This window comes from Beta vulgaris, chromosome 9, assembly GCF_026745355.1.
Source record: "Beta vulgaris subsp. vulgaris cultivar EL10 chromosome 9, EL10.2, whole genome shotgun sequence".
Lineage (NCBI taxonomy): Eukaryota > Viridiplantae > Streptophyta > Magnoliopsida > Caryophyllales > Amaranthaceae > Beta > Beta vulgaris.
Window position 1 is genome coordinate 43612711 of NC_079210.1, and position 18934 is coordinate 43631644.

General features: G+C 32.9%; 1 protein-coding gene across 1 annotated transcript; it reads right to left on the reverse strand.

The window, feature by feature from the left end:
- Positions 1–9516: 9516 nt before the first annotated feature.
- On the reverse strand, positions 9517–10118 carry LOC125493693 (secreted RxLR effector protein 161-like). Its single transcript, XM_048637177.1, has 2 exons — positions 10005–10118; positions 9517–9945 (listed from the first exon to the last, which is right to left on the reverse strand). The coding sequence occupies exons 1-2, from the start codon at positions 10116–10118 to the stop codon at positions 9517–9519; spliced, it is 543 nt and encodes a 180-aa protein (XP_048493134.1).
- Positions 10119–18934: the final 8816 nt, after the last annotated feature.

Genomic DNA, 18934 nt, shown 5'->3' on the forward strand with positions numbered 1-18934 from the left:
GGCCATTTTACTTGAAAATGAATGAATAGGAGTAGTTTGAAGTTAGTTTAAGTTATAAACACCTCAAACATCATATATATAGTTTGTTTCATGTACTTATTAGTATTTTTGATTGAAGATACAAAATATAGGCATGTTAGAAGCAAATGTAAGCCATTTTAGCCCATTTTAGGCTATTTACTTGAAAATAAATGAATATGAGTAGTTTGAAGTTATTTTTAGTTATAAACACCTCAAAAATCATAGATATAGTTTGTTTCATGTATTTATTAGTGGTTTTGATCAAAAATACATTATATAGACATGTTAGAACCTAATATAGGTCATTTTGGCCCATTTTACTTAAAAATGAATGAATATGAGTAGTTTGAAGTTAGTTTAAGTTATAAACATTACAAGAAACACAAATATAGTTTATTTGGTGTGTCACATAGTAGTTTTTACTTGAAAATGCATGAATATGAGTACATTTAACCAAATGCAAGAGACATACAAAAAGAAGTTGGATGATTGTACCACTCAGGGGTCACAACTGAACCCTAATATGTTGTATTGGGAGATAGTTGGTGGGAGGAACAGAGGAAAAGTGCAGGGGTTGGGTCAAGGTGATCATTTATACTACAACTCTTCATCTAGGTGAGGAGATAGCTCTTCACAACCATATGAGCCGTTCATTTTTTCTCAGCTTGAGGCGCTGGTGGAGGCAAAGGTCGCTGCAGGGATGAAAGAGGTGGAGGCAAAGGTCGTTGCAGGGATAAAAGAGTCAAACCGGGTTGTCCTGCAGAAAATGATGAGGAACATGTCTAATTTCTACCATATGTTCTCAGGTTGCAACACAGGTCCCCCTCCACAATGCAGACCAAAAGATGACCCATGGTTTGGTGGAGGTAGTAGTGTAAAAGAGACACCCGTGACATTCTAATTTGTTTGGTTTTGGCAACTCGGTAACTAACTTTAGAATTATAGTTTTTCTAACTATATGCATTTAGTGTCTATATTTATCGACATTTAGCTTTGTTTCTAGATGTGTCGGTATATATTTTTTTGGAACCCGACACCAAGATCTATTTTGCGTACATATATTTAATCTAGGTAGTTTGTCTAACTATAGACATTTAATGTCTATAAATATCGACATCTAGCTTATTAGTTTCTAGATTTTTTGATATATATTTGTAGAACCCAACTTCTACTTTATTTCCCGACACCAGGATCTACTTGTGTATATAATTTTAATCTACTTTATGTAATTATATAAGTATCTATGCATATTGTAATATATATTAAAATGGCATTTTTTTTTAGTTGAAAATATTGAATGTGATGCAAGAACAGGTTTAGTGAAGTATATTTAGGTGCAGGCAGGTTTAATTATAATTTGGTACATTACTATCTAATTAATGTACTTTTTAAAAAATGACAGCTAAACAATCGTTGTGTAAGTTGTCAAGGATGCAAAAGGAAACGTTTGTTGTTAAATGCCAGCGACAGTATAAAGTGGTTGGTGTATATAAGTGTCAGACGGTCGTTGATGCCTAAATCGGCAACCACGGGTGCAAAGAATGTAGGTTAACGACTGTTGATCGTCGTTGTTTTTGAGGGTGTCAGCGACAGTGCTAAGCCGTCGCTTATATTGTCTTTTCTTGTAGTGAGAGGGCCTAAGGCCTATAACATATTTATACCAGGGATTAATTAGGATCCTAGTTGAACAAGAAAAACCAATTAAGTAAGAAAACGTGTACAAAGCCTCGACAAAGCCCATAATGGGCGCTGAAACCTGCGGGCGCGGGAAACATGATGCAGGCGCAAGGAACGAGCTGTAGGCATAGGTTGTGGACTGGAGCTCACGCAAGCTAGATGGACATGCCAGGCTGCGGGCGCAGCTTGACCCGCTCATAAAATCTCGCGGGCTGCTGTCGCGTGATACCTTCGAGTCTCCTCGCTCACCCCCCCCCCCCACATACCACCTTATACAACCTCCAGACCATACCTAACGACTGACTAAAATGCAAATGTCAGATTAAGAAATTGTAAGAGTTGAGGTATAGACACAAACCTAATCCTTGATGTTAAAGTAATAACTTAAAAAAAATTAATTTCCCTTATCCTTAGTTCTCCTCTAATTTTAATCTTCTTTATACTTTTCTTCTAAGGATTGATTTTCGAGCCATAAGAAACCAATAAGCGAAATTTGAAAAACTTTTAACTTCTCAAAATAAGCGCAATAAGACGTTGTATTATTTCCTTTAGTTTTACTCCTATTTTTTTTAATGATAAAGTTATTTATCCCAATTTCAACTAATGATTTTTTTGGTGCTACAACTATTTAAATTATTAATACTACGAAATGACTCATCTTATCACTTATCTTATTATTAGTTGCAACAAATTATTGATTTTAACTGTCATAGTTTCAATTTAAATTTACTTATCAATTAAGTTATATTTCAGCTAATATTTTCAAAAATAGCCAAAATCTGCAACTATTTTAGAACCTATGCCTTTATTAATTGACAGCTTTATTTATAGTTCAAATTTTCATATTCATAAAAACCAACTTCTTTGTTTTGTTGGCTTAAGTTGATTATTCATGCCACTAGAAGGCTAACATATTTACATGTATATGAGTATATGACCTTTCATAAATGGTGAGTGCGTGTGTGTGAAATTATTTTATTTTTGTTGGCCAAGGTCATCTTCCCGTCTTTGTTCGAATACCAATTTTTCATGATAGCTATTTGTCTCAACATATAATGGAAAATGTGAATTCCACTCAAACGAAGACTTTGACATAAGAACCCTAGGAAAAATAAAGATAAAAATCACAATCAACTTCCTAAAAAGCAACATAAATTTAAAGCATAAAGATAGATATATAAATTTAGAATATAATTCTTCACATCATGATCATGATATCCTTAAATTTCTCAGAAGCTGCTGATAAGTCTTAAGAAATTGTCAATGTTAAGCAAATGATGCAACACGCCCTTTTTGAATATTTCCTCTTTCTCTACGGAAGATTTTGTCCCTTACCAGCACCAATTATTGTCTTTACTATGTCTAACTCTCCACTATTCTGCCGCCAACCGCGTATTATATGAATATTAACACTTTTGCTTTAGTGAATATTGTTTTTTTGACAAGACTTTAGTGTTAATTTGTACTATATCATTTTCTTGCTTACGAAGCCCTCAACTCTATTAATTGCCTCCATCAAGATTTAAAGTGATACATGTAACAAGCAATTTATGTGTAAATGATGCCATGAAGGTTTAATTTATTCCTCATCTAGTTGTCAATCATGCATTATTATCCCTTTTCTGGAACCATATTAATTAATTATATATATAAGTTTATATATTAGGTCCGGCCTATGTTTCTAGTAAGAAAATTTTTTATTTATTAATATGATAATAATACTAAATACAACTTAGTCTAGTGGTTAAGAATTTTATATATGTACTTGAGGTCTCGAGATTAAACCCCTACTCTACGTAATTTCTATTTTTTTTTATTATACATGAATTACATGAACTAAAACTCCCTAACCAAATGTCTTGCGATTTGTGGAGAGAGGGGAAAAAGAATCGTTTGTGATCACTTCTTTCGCAAAGTCGACTCATATTTCATGATGGCATGAATTATATAGCAAGATTTGTAGAGGAAGTTATAAGAAATATTTAATTGGTGATTTAAAAAAAGAATCCTTATATAAAATAATTTTCTATGAACATATAAGAAGATTGTAAATTATCTCGATAACAAGATTTTTTCCTTGTGGATTTCTAGATAATATTAATGTTTCATGATCAATAACATTAAAGCTTTTTGCACAAAAATAAGAAACTTTTTTTAGATATATATATCATTCATCATTTAGAAAATATTGAGGCAAGAAACTTGATACTCAAGGTGATGTTCATGTATAAAGAATAACATTAGTGTCTCTTTCAACATATATAAAGCAAATCGATGAGGTGCCTTCTTTTTCAAGTTCGACATTTGTTTGAGAGAATAATAGCAACATGGGATACAAGAGTGCGTTCAGATTTGGGATGCAAGGGTTTGCATCTTACTAGTAGTTGAGTTATTTTGATTCTACTTTGATCTAATTAAGTGGAATTAAAATGTAACTTTAATGTTGCCTCTACATCTAATAATTCTAATTCATACTTTTATTTTGCCACATTGTCATATATCTTTGGGAGCTAATTAATTTCAAAATAATTAGACAGGTAAGATTTATGACTAGCTTCTCAAAGGCGAACCACTAAAATCCAATTATTATTTATTAATAATATATTCTCTTATGTAGCATTCTCTCTGTATTTATTTATCTTTCTCACTTAGAATCTTGACACTATTCACAATTAAAGATAATTTTTTAGATTTTTCTCAATGTATAAGAAAAAATATAGTCATGTGGGTCTTGTTTGATTCGTCTAAATGAATACTTTATTAATATTCAATTATAATAATTTTTACTAATATGTAATGAAAGATATTTAATGTAGAATACGTGCATTATTGACAAATGTGCAAAGTCAAAGAAGAAAAGGTAAAAAAAATACAAAGGGAGTAACTGATAAAATAGAATATTCTGTGAATGTTTACTTAATCTTGTTTAAGGATACTAATATTTTACTTTAGACGAGTTTAATTGGACAAAGCTCTTATAAGTAAAAAAAAAATTATCGTGAAAACTAAAGTTAACTAGATCTTATAATCCTCTTTGTTGACTCCTAACTCCTAATTAGTCTGGCACTTGCTTATTTGAAATCATGATAAACACATCAAGATGTTGAATTTTTTTCCATACTAATAAAGGTAAACGAATTCTCCTCTTTTAAGTACTGTTCTTGCACTATCAGTGCGAAATTATGATCCTAAATTGAATTTTAAAAACATAAAGAGCACATGCACTTTAAAGCTCCTAAACTTCAACTTTTAGAATATCATGGAATTTGCGTCTAGCAACAAGATGATTACAAGAGGCCAAAACAAGAGAAGGAAAAGGCCATATTCTTATATAGTTATATGGAAAAAGGAATTAAATAAATAATACAGTGACGTCCATCGCAATTAGCTCTAGTCATTCATGATATAACCTTATATTCCGTAACATGAATTCTTTAGGGTATTTAATCTAATCATTTTGATAACCTCATATGCATAATATATTCTAATATTATATAGTATTAATTAATTAATATATTATTCAGTTAGTTTTATATGCGTGTTTTTGGTTCAATTTGTTATGAGCAAGATGTAGAAAGCTAGACCAATACTCTCAATAATATAAAACACTCCAGGACTACATGATATACCAAATATTGTATCTATATCAAGCTACAAGGAGATATATAACGATTTTCATAAAAATATTAAATACAAGGTTAAGAATTTTTTTAAATCCCGTTATGTAACAATTATAATATAAAATGACGAATCTTGAACCAAAAATTTAAAAAGGTCAAGTTTTGATCGCACTACACATTACATTACAAGTTGATTCATTAACCATCATGTTATGATATTTTCGTATGTGCTATATATGATACAACTTGTGTATTATATCTAGATATGTAAAAAAAAAATTTACCGAAGATCATGCAGCTACCCGCCCAACTAAGATTTCTTTTGCCAATATATAATAGGGCTGAAAGAAAAATTAGCACGTAGATGCAAATTTCATCATTCTAGTAGATGTACATGTTAGCCTGTAAAGAGTTGTTAGTGGCAAGTGATCTGTAGACACTTCTTGGTATTATTGCAACATCAGCTAATGAGTTCCCATAGTGGGTGCACCTTATCTGAACCCCTTTACTCCAAATATCACTAGAAGAAAAGAGAAACCATCTTTCGAATTTTCTTTCAATACAGTCAGCAAGCACTTTTCGGTTGCTTATTGGTTTGGTTGCATTGTAATATCTTTGGAATATTTTCGGCAAACTATTTTTTTCATTGAACTAATTAATCAACAACAAATAAGGTAAAAAGTGATACCAACGCAAATTGAAAAAGACAAGGAAAGGTTAAAGATCTATGTTGACAATTACACATAACTATTGAATTATAGAATCCACTATGTAATTAATGTCGTGAATGCATTTCATATATTTGTTCTTTGTTAACAGTAATTAGCTCAAAACTTACTAAATAATCATTGTATTTCTAAATTAAAGGTAGTAGAATGTTAATTGTATTAAAAAATACTACTTTAACATACTATTTATATTAGACTCTTTTATAATTAGTTGCTTTTTTAACGACGTGCTCTTTTCACCTTAAAATAAAACTATTTCAAGTCTAAATGAGTTCAAATAAGTTCTATTTAAAAAGGTTCAAATAAGTTTGAATACATTTCAAAAAGAACTTCAATAAGTTTTGATAATTCAGATGAGCTCTAAATAAGGTAATTTAATAAGTTTTCAGGTACAGTTTAGATAAATGTAAGGCATGTGTTAAAGACGTATTACATGAAGCGAGTAATTGGAGTGTCGACAAGTGTGCAACAATGAGCATCGGCCAAGTGAGATGATGGTTGACTGATGTGGGATGGAGTAGCCCCATAGTGCGGAGTACATCGGTGTCAATTAAATCAAACCAGAAGAGTGTAATTCCGTGCAAGCATCGGATCCCGAGGAGCGGTTCCTTGCTCGAGCGTGCTTTATTTGTGTCTGGAAGTTCTTGCCTTAGGCGGTAGGTTTTTGCTAGGGTGCACAACTCGTCTAATCAATTTGCGGATGCGGTTTCTTAAGTTTACTTGGATTATGATTGTGTCCTAATATAAATATGTTTAAGGCCATTTTATTTATGTATGCCATAAGTGAGAGAAACTCATATAGAGAGACTTCTGAAGGGATATTAGTGAGTCGAGAGATTGAATTGTCTCATAGTCTCATTATCTGATCATATTAAAAGTCCTAATACAATGATGTGGTTTTCTTTATGTTCTAGGGTTTACACGTTAAACTTAAGTGTTGCTTAATTTCTTTATTCTTGTCTGTTATACTTTGATTGCATAAGGATTAAAATTCATATTTGGGTTTAATTGCATCATATTCTTAAGTTATGCTTTTCTACTCCTATTTGGTATGTTTTCTAAATTTTTAATGAATTTCATCAAATGAACACACATTTGGAGTATGATTACCTAAGCTTGAGGTTAGGAGCACTAAGAAGGAATATGCATTGCATAATGATCGTTTCGATATGTTATAGTACGAATTTGAGCGAAAAATAGCAGAATAAATTATTAAAAGAAATGTGGAAAACAAGTTGCGTCTACTCTTCTTATCATAACTTTTGATGTGCTTCTAATAATTGAATAATTTCAGCATATTTCGAAACTATAGACTTAAAAGAGCTTTCCAATGGTAGGTCGCGTGCCCCAAGGATACTTCTATACAAGCAGTTATGCCTTTCGAAAGTTCGGACGATTTCCGCTGGAATTTGATATATATCGTATGCGTGGATCAATAGTCCGTTCATTTATTGAATATTTTGACTTTTCTTATCTTGTAACTTACTTTTCTATTGATATTAGGTTATTAAATATCATTTAGATTAGAAACCCTAAGACTACTCCTCTCTCTTTCCTCTCTCACGTTATTCATTAGGTTTTAGTTTTTCTCTCTAACTTTTTAGTAATCCCTAATTTTTTTTGTTCTTCTTTAATTCATGAGTTCTATTAGTTTCTTTCGTTGATTTTTTAAATTATGTTTTCCTTTATAGATTTAGATTTTATTATTTATTTCATGACTAAGTAGTCTTATTTTCTAGGATTTAAGAATATAATCCATGTTTTATGTTATGAATCTTGATTGATGTTGTTGATGGTTTGATTAGTCATTTATATTTTCTAATTAATTAGTGTTTATATTATTAATCGTGCAACCTAATTAATTGTTTGATTCAATCTTGCTAATAAGAGTAAGAATTGAGAAATTGACTTTTAGAGACTTACCACAATTAGCAAATCTGATTATGTTAGCAACTGTACTACATGTGTTAATTAAGAGCTTAACACCCGACAGTAGGATTAACTTGTGCTCTAGATATTTGATTCATTGAACTATTGATGATATTTTGATGAACTATATGTAGGAACATGGTGGACCATTGTCCTAGATCCTTTTAGTTTGATTTTTATATTTTTTTAGTTAGAGCCTCAATACCAATAATATACCAATATATCTTATCTTTTTTAGTTTTCATATACATTAGAAGCTAGATTAAAAGACCATTCTCTATGCATTTGACCCTACTTAGCCCTACTACATTATTAAAGGTTTGCAAGAATTATTTTCACAGGTGTACGTCAACCTATCAATTTGTACATCTATTAGAAATGAACGTCACTAGTAACATCAAATTATTCGATTCTTGACATCTAAACAATTTAAGTCCACAATTAGGATTTGAAATGACAATGTTTTCAGAGTAGAAATGGCATGCATCGGAATTAAATTCATCGAGAATACTAGCCCTTCTGTTTCAAAGTATAAGCGGCACACGATATTCGAGGTTGAACTTTAATCGCTAATTACTCTCTATACTTGTTGATAACAATACTATGATGATAATATTATTATAGTATTTTTCAAGACGAATCTAATGTTATAATTTTTATTTATCATACTATAAGAGATATTTCTGGTCAAAGTAAATCTTCATAAATCCTAAATGCTTTATATTTTTAAAACGGAGGGAGAACTATACATTGTACAAAGGGTTGATGTTAAAAATAAATACAATTTATATGACATAGGGTTTGCTAGTTAAATTCAAGTTCAACAATAAATGCAAAATTGTAAACTTTAAATGAGAAATGGAAGCAATTAAGAGAGACAAAGATTTAACATGGTTCGATCAACGAACCTTGAACTACATTCAAAAGCAAGAACCTTGGAGTTTTCTTTAACATCTCTAATGGAGGAATTACAATGGAGAAAAAGAGAGAGGAGGAGGAGGAGGAGGAGGAGAGAGAGAGAGTTATATTTTGTGGCTAATTTGAACCTTAGGGTTTTAAATGACTTTAAGATATCTTATATATGACCTTCTAAAGTTTACAAAATGACCCAAAATCCAAAACAAGAAAATCCGAAAAAATCCAGATTAAAACGCGAAAAAACGCAAAACAGTGCCGACTGCCCGCCCGGGTATCTTACACGTCCGTCCGGGCTGCCGGGGAAGGAGGAAATGTGCTTCATGCGTGCGACACACTTCCATCTTCGAGTCTTTCTCCTTTTTCTTCTTCACCAAGAAATCAAGGCACATATTAAAATTCTCCACCTTGACTTGAATTTCTCCAAACACCTCCAATAACACCAAAAATAATAATCAAACTCCAAGGCTCTACCCCATAGGGGACTGCAACAAACAAGAGGAGAGACCCACAAAGTTCACATACAAAGTGAACTTAGTGGTTGGCAAAAGCTTTGTCAACATGTCGGATGGGTTCTCCTCGGTTCAAATCTTCATCAATTTCAACTCCTTCTTATCGATGACATTTCAGAGGAAGTTGTACTTCACATCAATATGCTTCGTTCTTTTATGGAACGTGTTTTGGTTCTTAGCCAAGTGAATGGTGGCTATCACAAAAGATGGACACCTCCTTAAATTAGAATACGAGCTAATGTCCCCGACCAAACCTTTAAGCCACTTTTCCTCTTTGAATGCCTCGATAATCACTATAAACTCCACTTTCGTAGTTGAAAGAGCTACAACATCTTGTAGAGAAGATTGCCAACTTACGGTCGTACCTCCCGAGGTAAACACATAATCTGAAGTTGATTTCCGATCATTCAAGTCTCCACCATAATCCAAATCACAATATCCAATTGCACCATTTGCATGTTGGCCAAACTCCAAGAAAACATGTGAGGTACCCTTCAAGTACCTTAGAAGCCGCTCAAAGCTTCCCAATACCTTCTCCCGGGCCTTAACATATAACAGCTCATCTTGCTCACCGTTTGAGCAATGTCCGGCCTAGAACATACCATGGCATACATCACACTCCGAACGCCACTAATATAAGATATATGAGCCATGGCCCTTTCATCTTCTCCGGATTGAGGACAAAGCTCCTTTGATGGCTTGAAGTAAGAACCCATAGAGTAGAAACGAGATTTGCATTGTTCATTGAGAACCTTTCAAGAACTTCTCAATGTACCTTCTTTGGGTAAGGTACAACACCCCTTAAATTGATCTCTCCAAATCTCCATCCCAAGTATCTTCTTAGCTACTCAACAACTTTTTCAAATAATTGACCTCAATCAAATGCTTGCAAGCAACCAACATATCATCAACATAAAGCAAAAGATAAATAAAAGAACCACTTAATAGTTCTTTGTAGTAGACACAACTATCATAAGATCTTCTTGTTAATTCATGAGCCATAATAAACGAATAAAAATTTCTATAACATTGCCTAGGAGATTGCTTCAACCCATACAATGACTTCACCAAACGGCACACATGCTCTATTTCCCTTCAACCTAAAAACCTTCCGGTTGTTTCATGTAGATTTCCTTCTCCAAGTCCGCATGGAGGAAAGCGATCTTAACATCAAGTTTGTGTAGCTCCAAGTCTCCCATAGCTATCAAGGCAAGCAAAACTCTAATAGATGAGTGATTCACAATCGGTGAGAAAACGTCATGCAAAACAACACCCTGAACTTGAGTGAAACCCCTTGCCACAACTCTTGCCTTGTAGATGGGACCTCCCGAATCCGGTGTATCGTCTTTTCTCTTGTACACCCACTTACACCCAACGATCTTGCTTCTTCTTCTTAGCTGCAACAACCAACTCCCAAGTATCGTTCTTGTGCAAAGACTCCATCTCTTGCTTCATTACCATCAACCACTTGCTTGAATCGGGTTGAGACATTGCTTCCTTGTAGGAGTATGGATCATCAAATGTTTCTACCTCATTTGTCACGGTGAGAGCATATTGCACATAGTCACACTCCTCAACATATCTTTGAGGATGCTTGAGTTTCCTTCTTTGTCTTTCACTAGCAAGTTTCTTGCGTTAGGTTTGAGATCAACCTTCAACATGATTCTCTTGAGTGAGAGCATCATCATGCGAAGCACTTTCAAGCTCCACCTTCTCCTCGGTGTCATGAGATGAATCTACATCATTACAAAATATAAAGGTCCTTATTCGGAGTGATCATACATGATTCATCAAACACAACATCTCTAAAAGTTATTACCCTCCTAAATTTTTCATACCAAACTCTATACCCCTTAACCCCAAACCATAGCCAACCAAATACACATTTTCTAGCTCTAGGTTCAAGTTTATCCTTATTTATGTGAATCTAGGCCGGACAAGCAAACACCTTTAAAATAAAATAATCACAAGGAATTCTGAACCCTACCTCTTGAGGAGATTTAAAGTTAAGGGAGGAGTGAGTAGACCGGTTCACCAAATAGCATGTAGTTGCAACCGCTTTGACCCAAAAGATCTTCCCGAACATTGGTTGTGAGAGCGTACATCTTGCTCTCTTTAAGAGAGCCATATTCATTCTCTCTGCAACACCATTTTATTTAGGCCTCCCAACACAAGTTCTATGACAAACAATGTCTCATCAAGACACTACTTAGTGAAATTCTTTTCAACAAACTCTAGGCGATTATTGGTTCTCAAAACTTTGATCTTCATGTCGGTTTTCTTCTCAATCATAGTCTTCCAATGAAGAAACACACCATCCTTGTACTTGAGAAATAACGACCACACCTTCCTAGAGAAATCATCAATTACTGTGAGCAAGTAACTAAAACCACCCAAATAAGTCTTCCTAGAGGGAACCCATAAATTTAAATGGATGTAATCAAGAGGTCCTTTGGTGTTGTATATTGTGGGCTTGAAGCAAACCCGTTTGTGTTTACCAAACACACAATGCTCATAAAAGCAAAGGTTGCCTAACTTCACATTATCTATCAATCCTTGATTGCAAAGTTCGAACATTCCTTAGTATCCCATATGATCAAGCCTCAAATGCCAAAGCTTGGTATCATCATTACTTGTAGTACCGGTGGAGACATTAGCCGAACCACTAACCATGGATCCTTGTAACATATACAAGCTTCCCCTTTTAATGCCTTTAATCAATATAAGTGTAACCCTAATAATCTTCAATACTCCACCTTCCGCTATGTACTTACACCCGTTGTTGTCAAGAGTATCAAGAGACATCAAGTTCTTCTTCATTTCCGAAACATGGCGGACTTTGGACAATGTTCTAAACGTGTCATCAAATATTGTGATATCTACGTACCCTATGCCAATCACCTTGCAAGTTGCATTGTTTCCCATGGGTGAACATTCCTTCATTATACTCCTCATATAAGGTGAACATGTCTTTGTAGGGTGTCACATGAAAACATCCCGAGTCCATTATCCATTCACTCTTGCTCTTGAGCCTATCATGAGTGACAATCAATGCACCACTTTTGCTATCGGAATCAACATAGCTTACATCTGTGGAGTTCATAGGTTCCTTGCCTTTCCTGGGCTAACTATCCCACGATTGCTTGTTTTTCAACCTATAGCATTCGGACTTAATGTGCCCCTTTATATGACAATAAATGCAAGTCTTATGTCTATTATAATGAGGCTTCTTTGACTTAGAACACCCCCTATTCTTACCACCATAACTAGTAGATGCAACATCATTTTATCTACCCCTAAGAAACAAGCCATCACTAGAGTTTGACGATTTAGATGTCAATTGATCATCAATCAATAAATCCCTTTGGGTCAAAGCATCCCTAACATCATCAATACTCATATTATCTCTACCATACAAGATAGTTTCCCTAAAATATTTGTATGAAGGTGCTAATGAACACAACAACCATATAGCCAAGTCTTCATCATCCAAAGTCACATTAGTATTTTGAAGATCTATAACAATAGAATAAAACTCATCTAAATGAGACTTAAGAGAATTGCCTTCCTCAAGTCGAAGGTCATACAATCTACTCTTGAGTAGAAGTCGGTTGGTGACACTCTTTGCCATGTAAATGGACTCCAACTTCAACCATAGACCCGACGTTGAGTCCTTCTTATCAACTTCCCTCAATAGTTCATTCGAGAGGCAAAGTTGTATAGCTGATAAGGCCTTCAAATCCACTTCTTCCATTTCTCTTCGGTCATAGTAGTAGGCTTTAATTTTTCACCATGACTACCATTTTGAATCAAGATTGCCTTCTTCTTCAATTGCCATGGTCCAAAATTGATGGACCTATCAAACTTCTCAATGTCAAGCTTCATTGTTAACATATATTCTTCAAAGAAATTAACTAGAAACCTCCCAAACCTAAAACTCTTGATACCAATTGTTATAAATAAATGCAATTTCTAGGACCTAGGGTTTGCTAGTTAACTTCAAACTCAACAATAAATGCAAAGTTATAAACTTTAAAATGAACTGTGGTTCGGTCAACCTTGACCTACATCCACAAGCAAGAACCGTGGAGTTTTCTTTAACCTCTCTAATGGAGGAATTACAATGGAAAAGAAGAGAAAGAGCAGTGTGTGTGTGTGTGTATATATATATATATATATATATATATATATATATATAATTATATAATATATATATATATATATGTATGTATGTATGTATGTATGTATGTATGTATGTATGTATGTATGTATGTATGTATGTATGTATGTATGTATGTATGTATTGTGGCTAATTTGAATCTTAGGGTTCTATATGACTTTAGGATGTCTTATATATTACCTCATAACGTTTACAAAATGACCCAAAACCCAAAACAAGAAATCCAAAAAATCCGGATTGAAACGCGAAAAAATGCAAAACAGGGCAACTGCCTGCCCGGGCCAGGAACCACCCGCCCAGTGCAAGTTTTTTTACAAGAAATTCTACCTTGGAGGCAAATCTGAGGACTGGGTTAATCCTGTCCGGGTTGCACCGCCCACCCGGGCACCTTACATGTCCGCCTGGGTTGCTGAGGAAGGAGGAAACGTGCTTCGTGCGTGCAACGCACTTCCATCTTCGAGTCTCTCTCCTCTTTCTTCTTCACTAAGAAATCAAGGCACATATTACAACCTTATAGGTGATTATCTTAAATAAGCATCGGTACTTGGTGCTTTTGTGTCAATCAGAAACAAGTTTTGTCCATTAAAGAAAAAACATATTTGGTACTTGAGGATCAAAATTTTACACCAAGTTGGAGTCTGACTAATGATTATGTTTGATTAACCATTAATCATACATAGTTACATGTCTTCATACATCTGATGCATCAATCGTAATTTATGTAATGTTGGTAAGAATAATGTGGCGGGTCATGAGATCATAAAGTCATAGGCATACATGATCAATTTAGTTGATTAAACCTTAAGAGCTTAGATGTAATGCTAGGTTTAGTGCATGATAATTGATAGAGTATTATGTCAAAAGAGAAGTGGGATTGAAATTTTAAAGGGGAAACTTCCAGGTATTGGCACTTGTAGCAAAAAGAGTAGCCAGATAGTTTTGGTATCACATGTCTATTCACAAATTCACATGATTCATGAATCGTAAACAGTATGATAATATGATTATTAGTTCGTCTTGATATACTTTCAAATTGAGGGAATATATATATTAAAAAAAAAAAACTAATTATTTAAAATGATTTTGGATCCACCATATTCACTCTAACTTATTTTGAATCACTTTAGTTTTTTCAAGACTATATTTATTACTCCATCTATTTCAAAATATAAGTCATTCACGTTTTACGAAAATTTGTTTTGACCACAAATATCTCTCAAATACGATAAATGAAAATTATAAAAATTATACCGCCGGATTCGTCTTGAAAAATACTATAATAACATTACTTTTTAAAATTTTCTATCAACATAAATTAAGAGTAATTAACGGTCAAAATTCGACGTCGAACATCTTGCGTGTCTTATATTTTGAAATGGAAGGAGTAAGACAAAACTTTAAAATTTCAAATTGGCAAATAATAATTACTACACCAAACTACTCCATGTTAAGATCATGTACATAATTTAAATAATTAAAGTGATGGGGACTATATATAACACGATAGTGTAGAAGGCAATTCAAGAGGCATCTTTAATTTAGCTAGGTACCTAGGCCCATTTTTTTGTCTTTGTGATGTCTCTCTCAGTTGTTTAGATCAGTGCAAGTTACTCCTGTCATATTATCATATATGTATGTATATATATGTGTTTTTTGCTTATATTATGCATGAATCACGCGATTATAGCAGCATTACCATATTTCATCTTTCACAAGGCAAACAAGATGTACAACGTACCCTACCTCTCCTTTAATCAAAAGATAGGACTTCTTTGATGCTATCTTATTCATTTACTATTTACGGGACCAAATTTGTAATTGTTTGAGCACATCAACAAATAGGACTTCTTTGACGCTATTTTAATTCAATGATTAATCGTCTGTTGGCTCCTTGCATGATCTTTCTAGTTGTAACAAGATGATCTGAAAAGAGCAAAAGAATTTTAGCACTTCTTTTTTTGCGGAGGATGATAAAAGTTCAATCTCATAGGTGTATTCTGATATCTATCTAATAGACTAATATAATTATTTTTAAGTGTGGAGACCACGCGGTCGGAATTACTAAGGAAAAGCAAGCGCTAATCCTAAAACAAAAATACAGATTTACAAGCAATAAATTTGTCAGGTAAGCTCCAGAATCCGCTAGAAAAGAGTGACTCGATCTTGAAATTCAAAAGAATATTTAACTCTAATGACGGCTCAAAAGTGTTTAAATAGTTACAACAAAATCCTAATACGAAAATTAATTAAAAACATAATTCAAACATTATTAAAATGTTATTTTCGAGCCCCAAAATGAACTCGTATGGTTTAAAAAACCCTAGGTCACATCATAATAGTGTGTTGTGTCCATTGGCCTGATTCCCTTTCCGGAAAGGTATTTTGTTAAGCATCATGAAACCAGAGATCCAACTAGTAGAAATCATTTCATCAATTTTCACCGATTGGCTTTTTCGTCGAACCGAGCAACCATCCTTCCTACGTCAGGAGAGTAAACTAATGAATTAAATCATCAAATTGCCTTGATTGTTTCTTTATATCCGGAAAAAAGAAAAGGTTAAAGCAAAGACACAATTATAGGAGAACAATAAAATAGTACGGCAAAACGCAGGGAAGAAAATTCTAATATAAACCAACAACTAGAAACTTAAATACATATATCATATCACTTTCAACAAGTATCAATGGAAACTCAAATTTTTAATCACTAAATGTTATATATTCATTGTCATTTTCCAAGTATAAAATATATTTTTTTTTCCTTGAATAATGCAAAAGTGGGTTTTAATTCTCAAAATATGCCCAAAAAAAATTCATAAAATATAGGTTTTAATTCCTTGAATAATTCTACGTGGACGGTACACAGGAATTTTTTTTTTTTTTGGGCATATTTTGGGAATTAAAACCCACTTTTGCATTATTCAAGGAAAAAATTCATAAAATATAGGATTGGATATTAGAATTAAATTTAGTTATACTTGTTACGTATGTTTGTTTTTCTGATGTAAAAAAAAACTTTGTTTATTTTAAAAAGTAACAAAACAAAAACTATTTATTTTCAGATTTTCATATTTAGTCTATATAACTTATTCAAAAAAACTAAAAACTGATAAAAGAGACAATAAATAGGCCCTAAAATTACACATAAAGTAATAAAAAAATTTACAATAACAAAATTTTGCACATTCATATAAAAGAAAAAATATATATAAATCATACTCACAACTCACAAGATCCTTTTAATCATAAAATAAATCAAAGTTAAATTTTTTTTTATTGAAATTATATCGATTATAAGCACATCTAAAACATATGGAAACTTACACATTTATCATTAAAGTTACACATACAAATTACGAGAACCAGAGATATCTACCATATTGATGAACTCCTTGTCCAATTGGATAATCTTGCTTGTGTTCAGCTTCTTCATAAATCACACTCCCTCTGTTTCAAAATATAAGGCATTCACACTTTACAAAAATTTGTTTAGACCATAAATATTTTTCAAATACGATAAATAAAAATTATAAAAATTATACCGTTGGATTCGTCTTGAAAAATACTATAATAATATTATCTTAAAAAAAAATTTCTCAACATAAATTGAGAGTAATTAATGGTCAAAGTTTGACCTCAAACATCGTGCGTGTCTTATATTGTGAAACAGAGGGAGTAATCAAGACAGTGGCCAATGCAAATACACTCATATGCTTAATTTTTACCTCAAAATGAACAATTAACCGGATTAAAAAGTCAAAATAATCCATATCTAAGGAAATTGAGCAGCAAATTAGCTTATTAATTATGGAGTTTCTCAGCTCTCTCACATTAATTTCTTTTCTTCTGCTCCAATAATAGATCTTAGTAGTATCTTAGATGAGGGTAGAACGGTTTGTGAGTTGATTGGGTTGGTGCAGGTTAGGATGTAGCTCAAACCAAATTGTAAATATATTGTTTGAGATTTTTCCAACTCGAATTGTACCGCAATTTAAGTTTGCCTAAACCAACCCAAATCGAACCGCACAAAATAGTTTGGTGTTGTGTGGTTTAACAATATTTTCCTCCGTGGTATGAGTTGTGTAATTTAAGAATTAAAAAAAATTGTTACAAAGTTGTTGATAAACCAATACATAATTCTAAAACTAGATAATAAACACAAAGAGTCTAAATAAAATAAAAAAAGACTACTTAGTTCAAAAGCTCCCATTGGCAGACGAAGTTAGAAGACAACTAACAAACAATACTGATGAGTGATGAGTGACACGTACGTCCTAAACTCCTAACTTAATACTCATATATCGTATTAAATTCAACTTGTAGTCTTGTACTCTTGTATACTCCTATTTTAAAAAAAAATTGGTAAGAATAATTCCTCTAGGCTGCCATCGCACAGGGCCACCACCCAAAGGTCCGTTACAAGCCAGACACCCCCAACCCCCTCCCTCCTTAAATCCCAAGCAAATGCTTGGGATAGGAATTGAACCCTATACCTTGCTAGGGATGATGGAAAAGCTCACCACTTGAGCCAACCCCAATTCCTTCTTGTATAGTCTTATTATCTCGTATACTTGTGAGCTTGTCAAGTGTACTTTTTTTCAAAAAAAAAAAAATCAAAATGAACAAACTTTATGTTTTTTAAAAAAATCATATAAATTTGCGATTTACAGTGCAGTTTCAGTTTAAAAATATCAAACCCAACCCAAATCGCAAATTGTGGGTTGCTTGAAATTACAAACCAAACCACAATTTTGAAATCACAAACTGTGGGTTGCTTGAAATTACAAACCAAACCACAATTTTAAAATCACAAACCAACAGAAACCGCGAAAAAATGATTTTAGTTGCGGTTTGGTGCGATCCAGATCACACTTTTAACAACCCTAAATGAGGATATAAGGGGTTTGGCTTTCTCATGTTTTTCCCCTCCTTGAAAGCTCTCTTGTTTAGTTTGTTATTTTGCTTTATGATTCTTTTATCTATTCGTTTGTACCTCTTTTGGATCAAAAAATATAAATATATTCCGCCACTTTTAAAATTTAAACACTCTTCAAATTTATTCTAATCAATAATAGTAATTAAAGAAAACCAGTTAATAACTAATTTAATATGTGTATTCAAATGATTTTGTATATTCAAATTATCTCAAAATATGATTTATTTTTATTTTATAAGTATCATAGGCTCATAGCACGAGATGAAGTACTCATTGGAATGCTTTCAGGTGATCTAAAGTGAATTTCATTATTAAATTCACTGATTTTTTTGATGTGTAGTAAATAAATAATTTCGTTAATTCTTTGTCACTGATGCGAAAATAAATTTTGTTAATTTGCACTTACTCTTTACCCA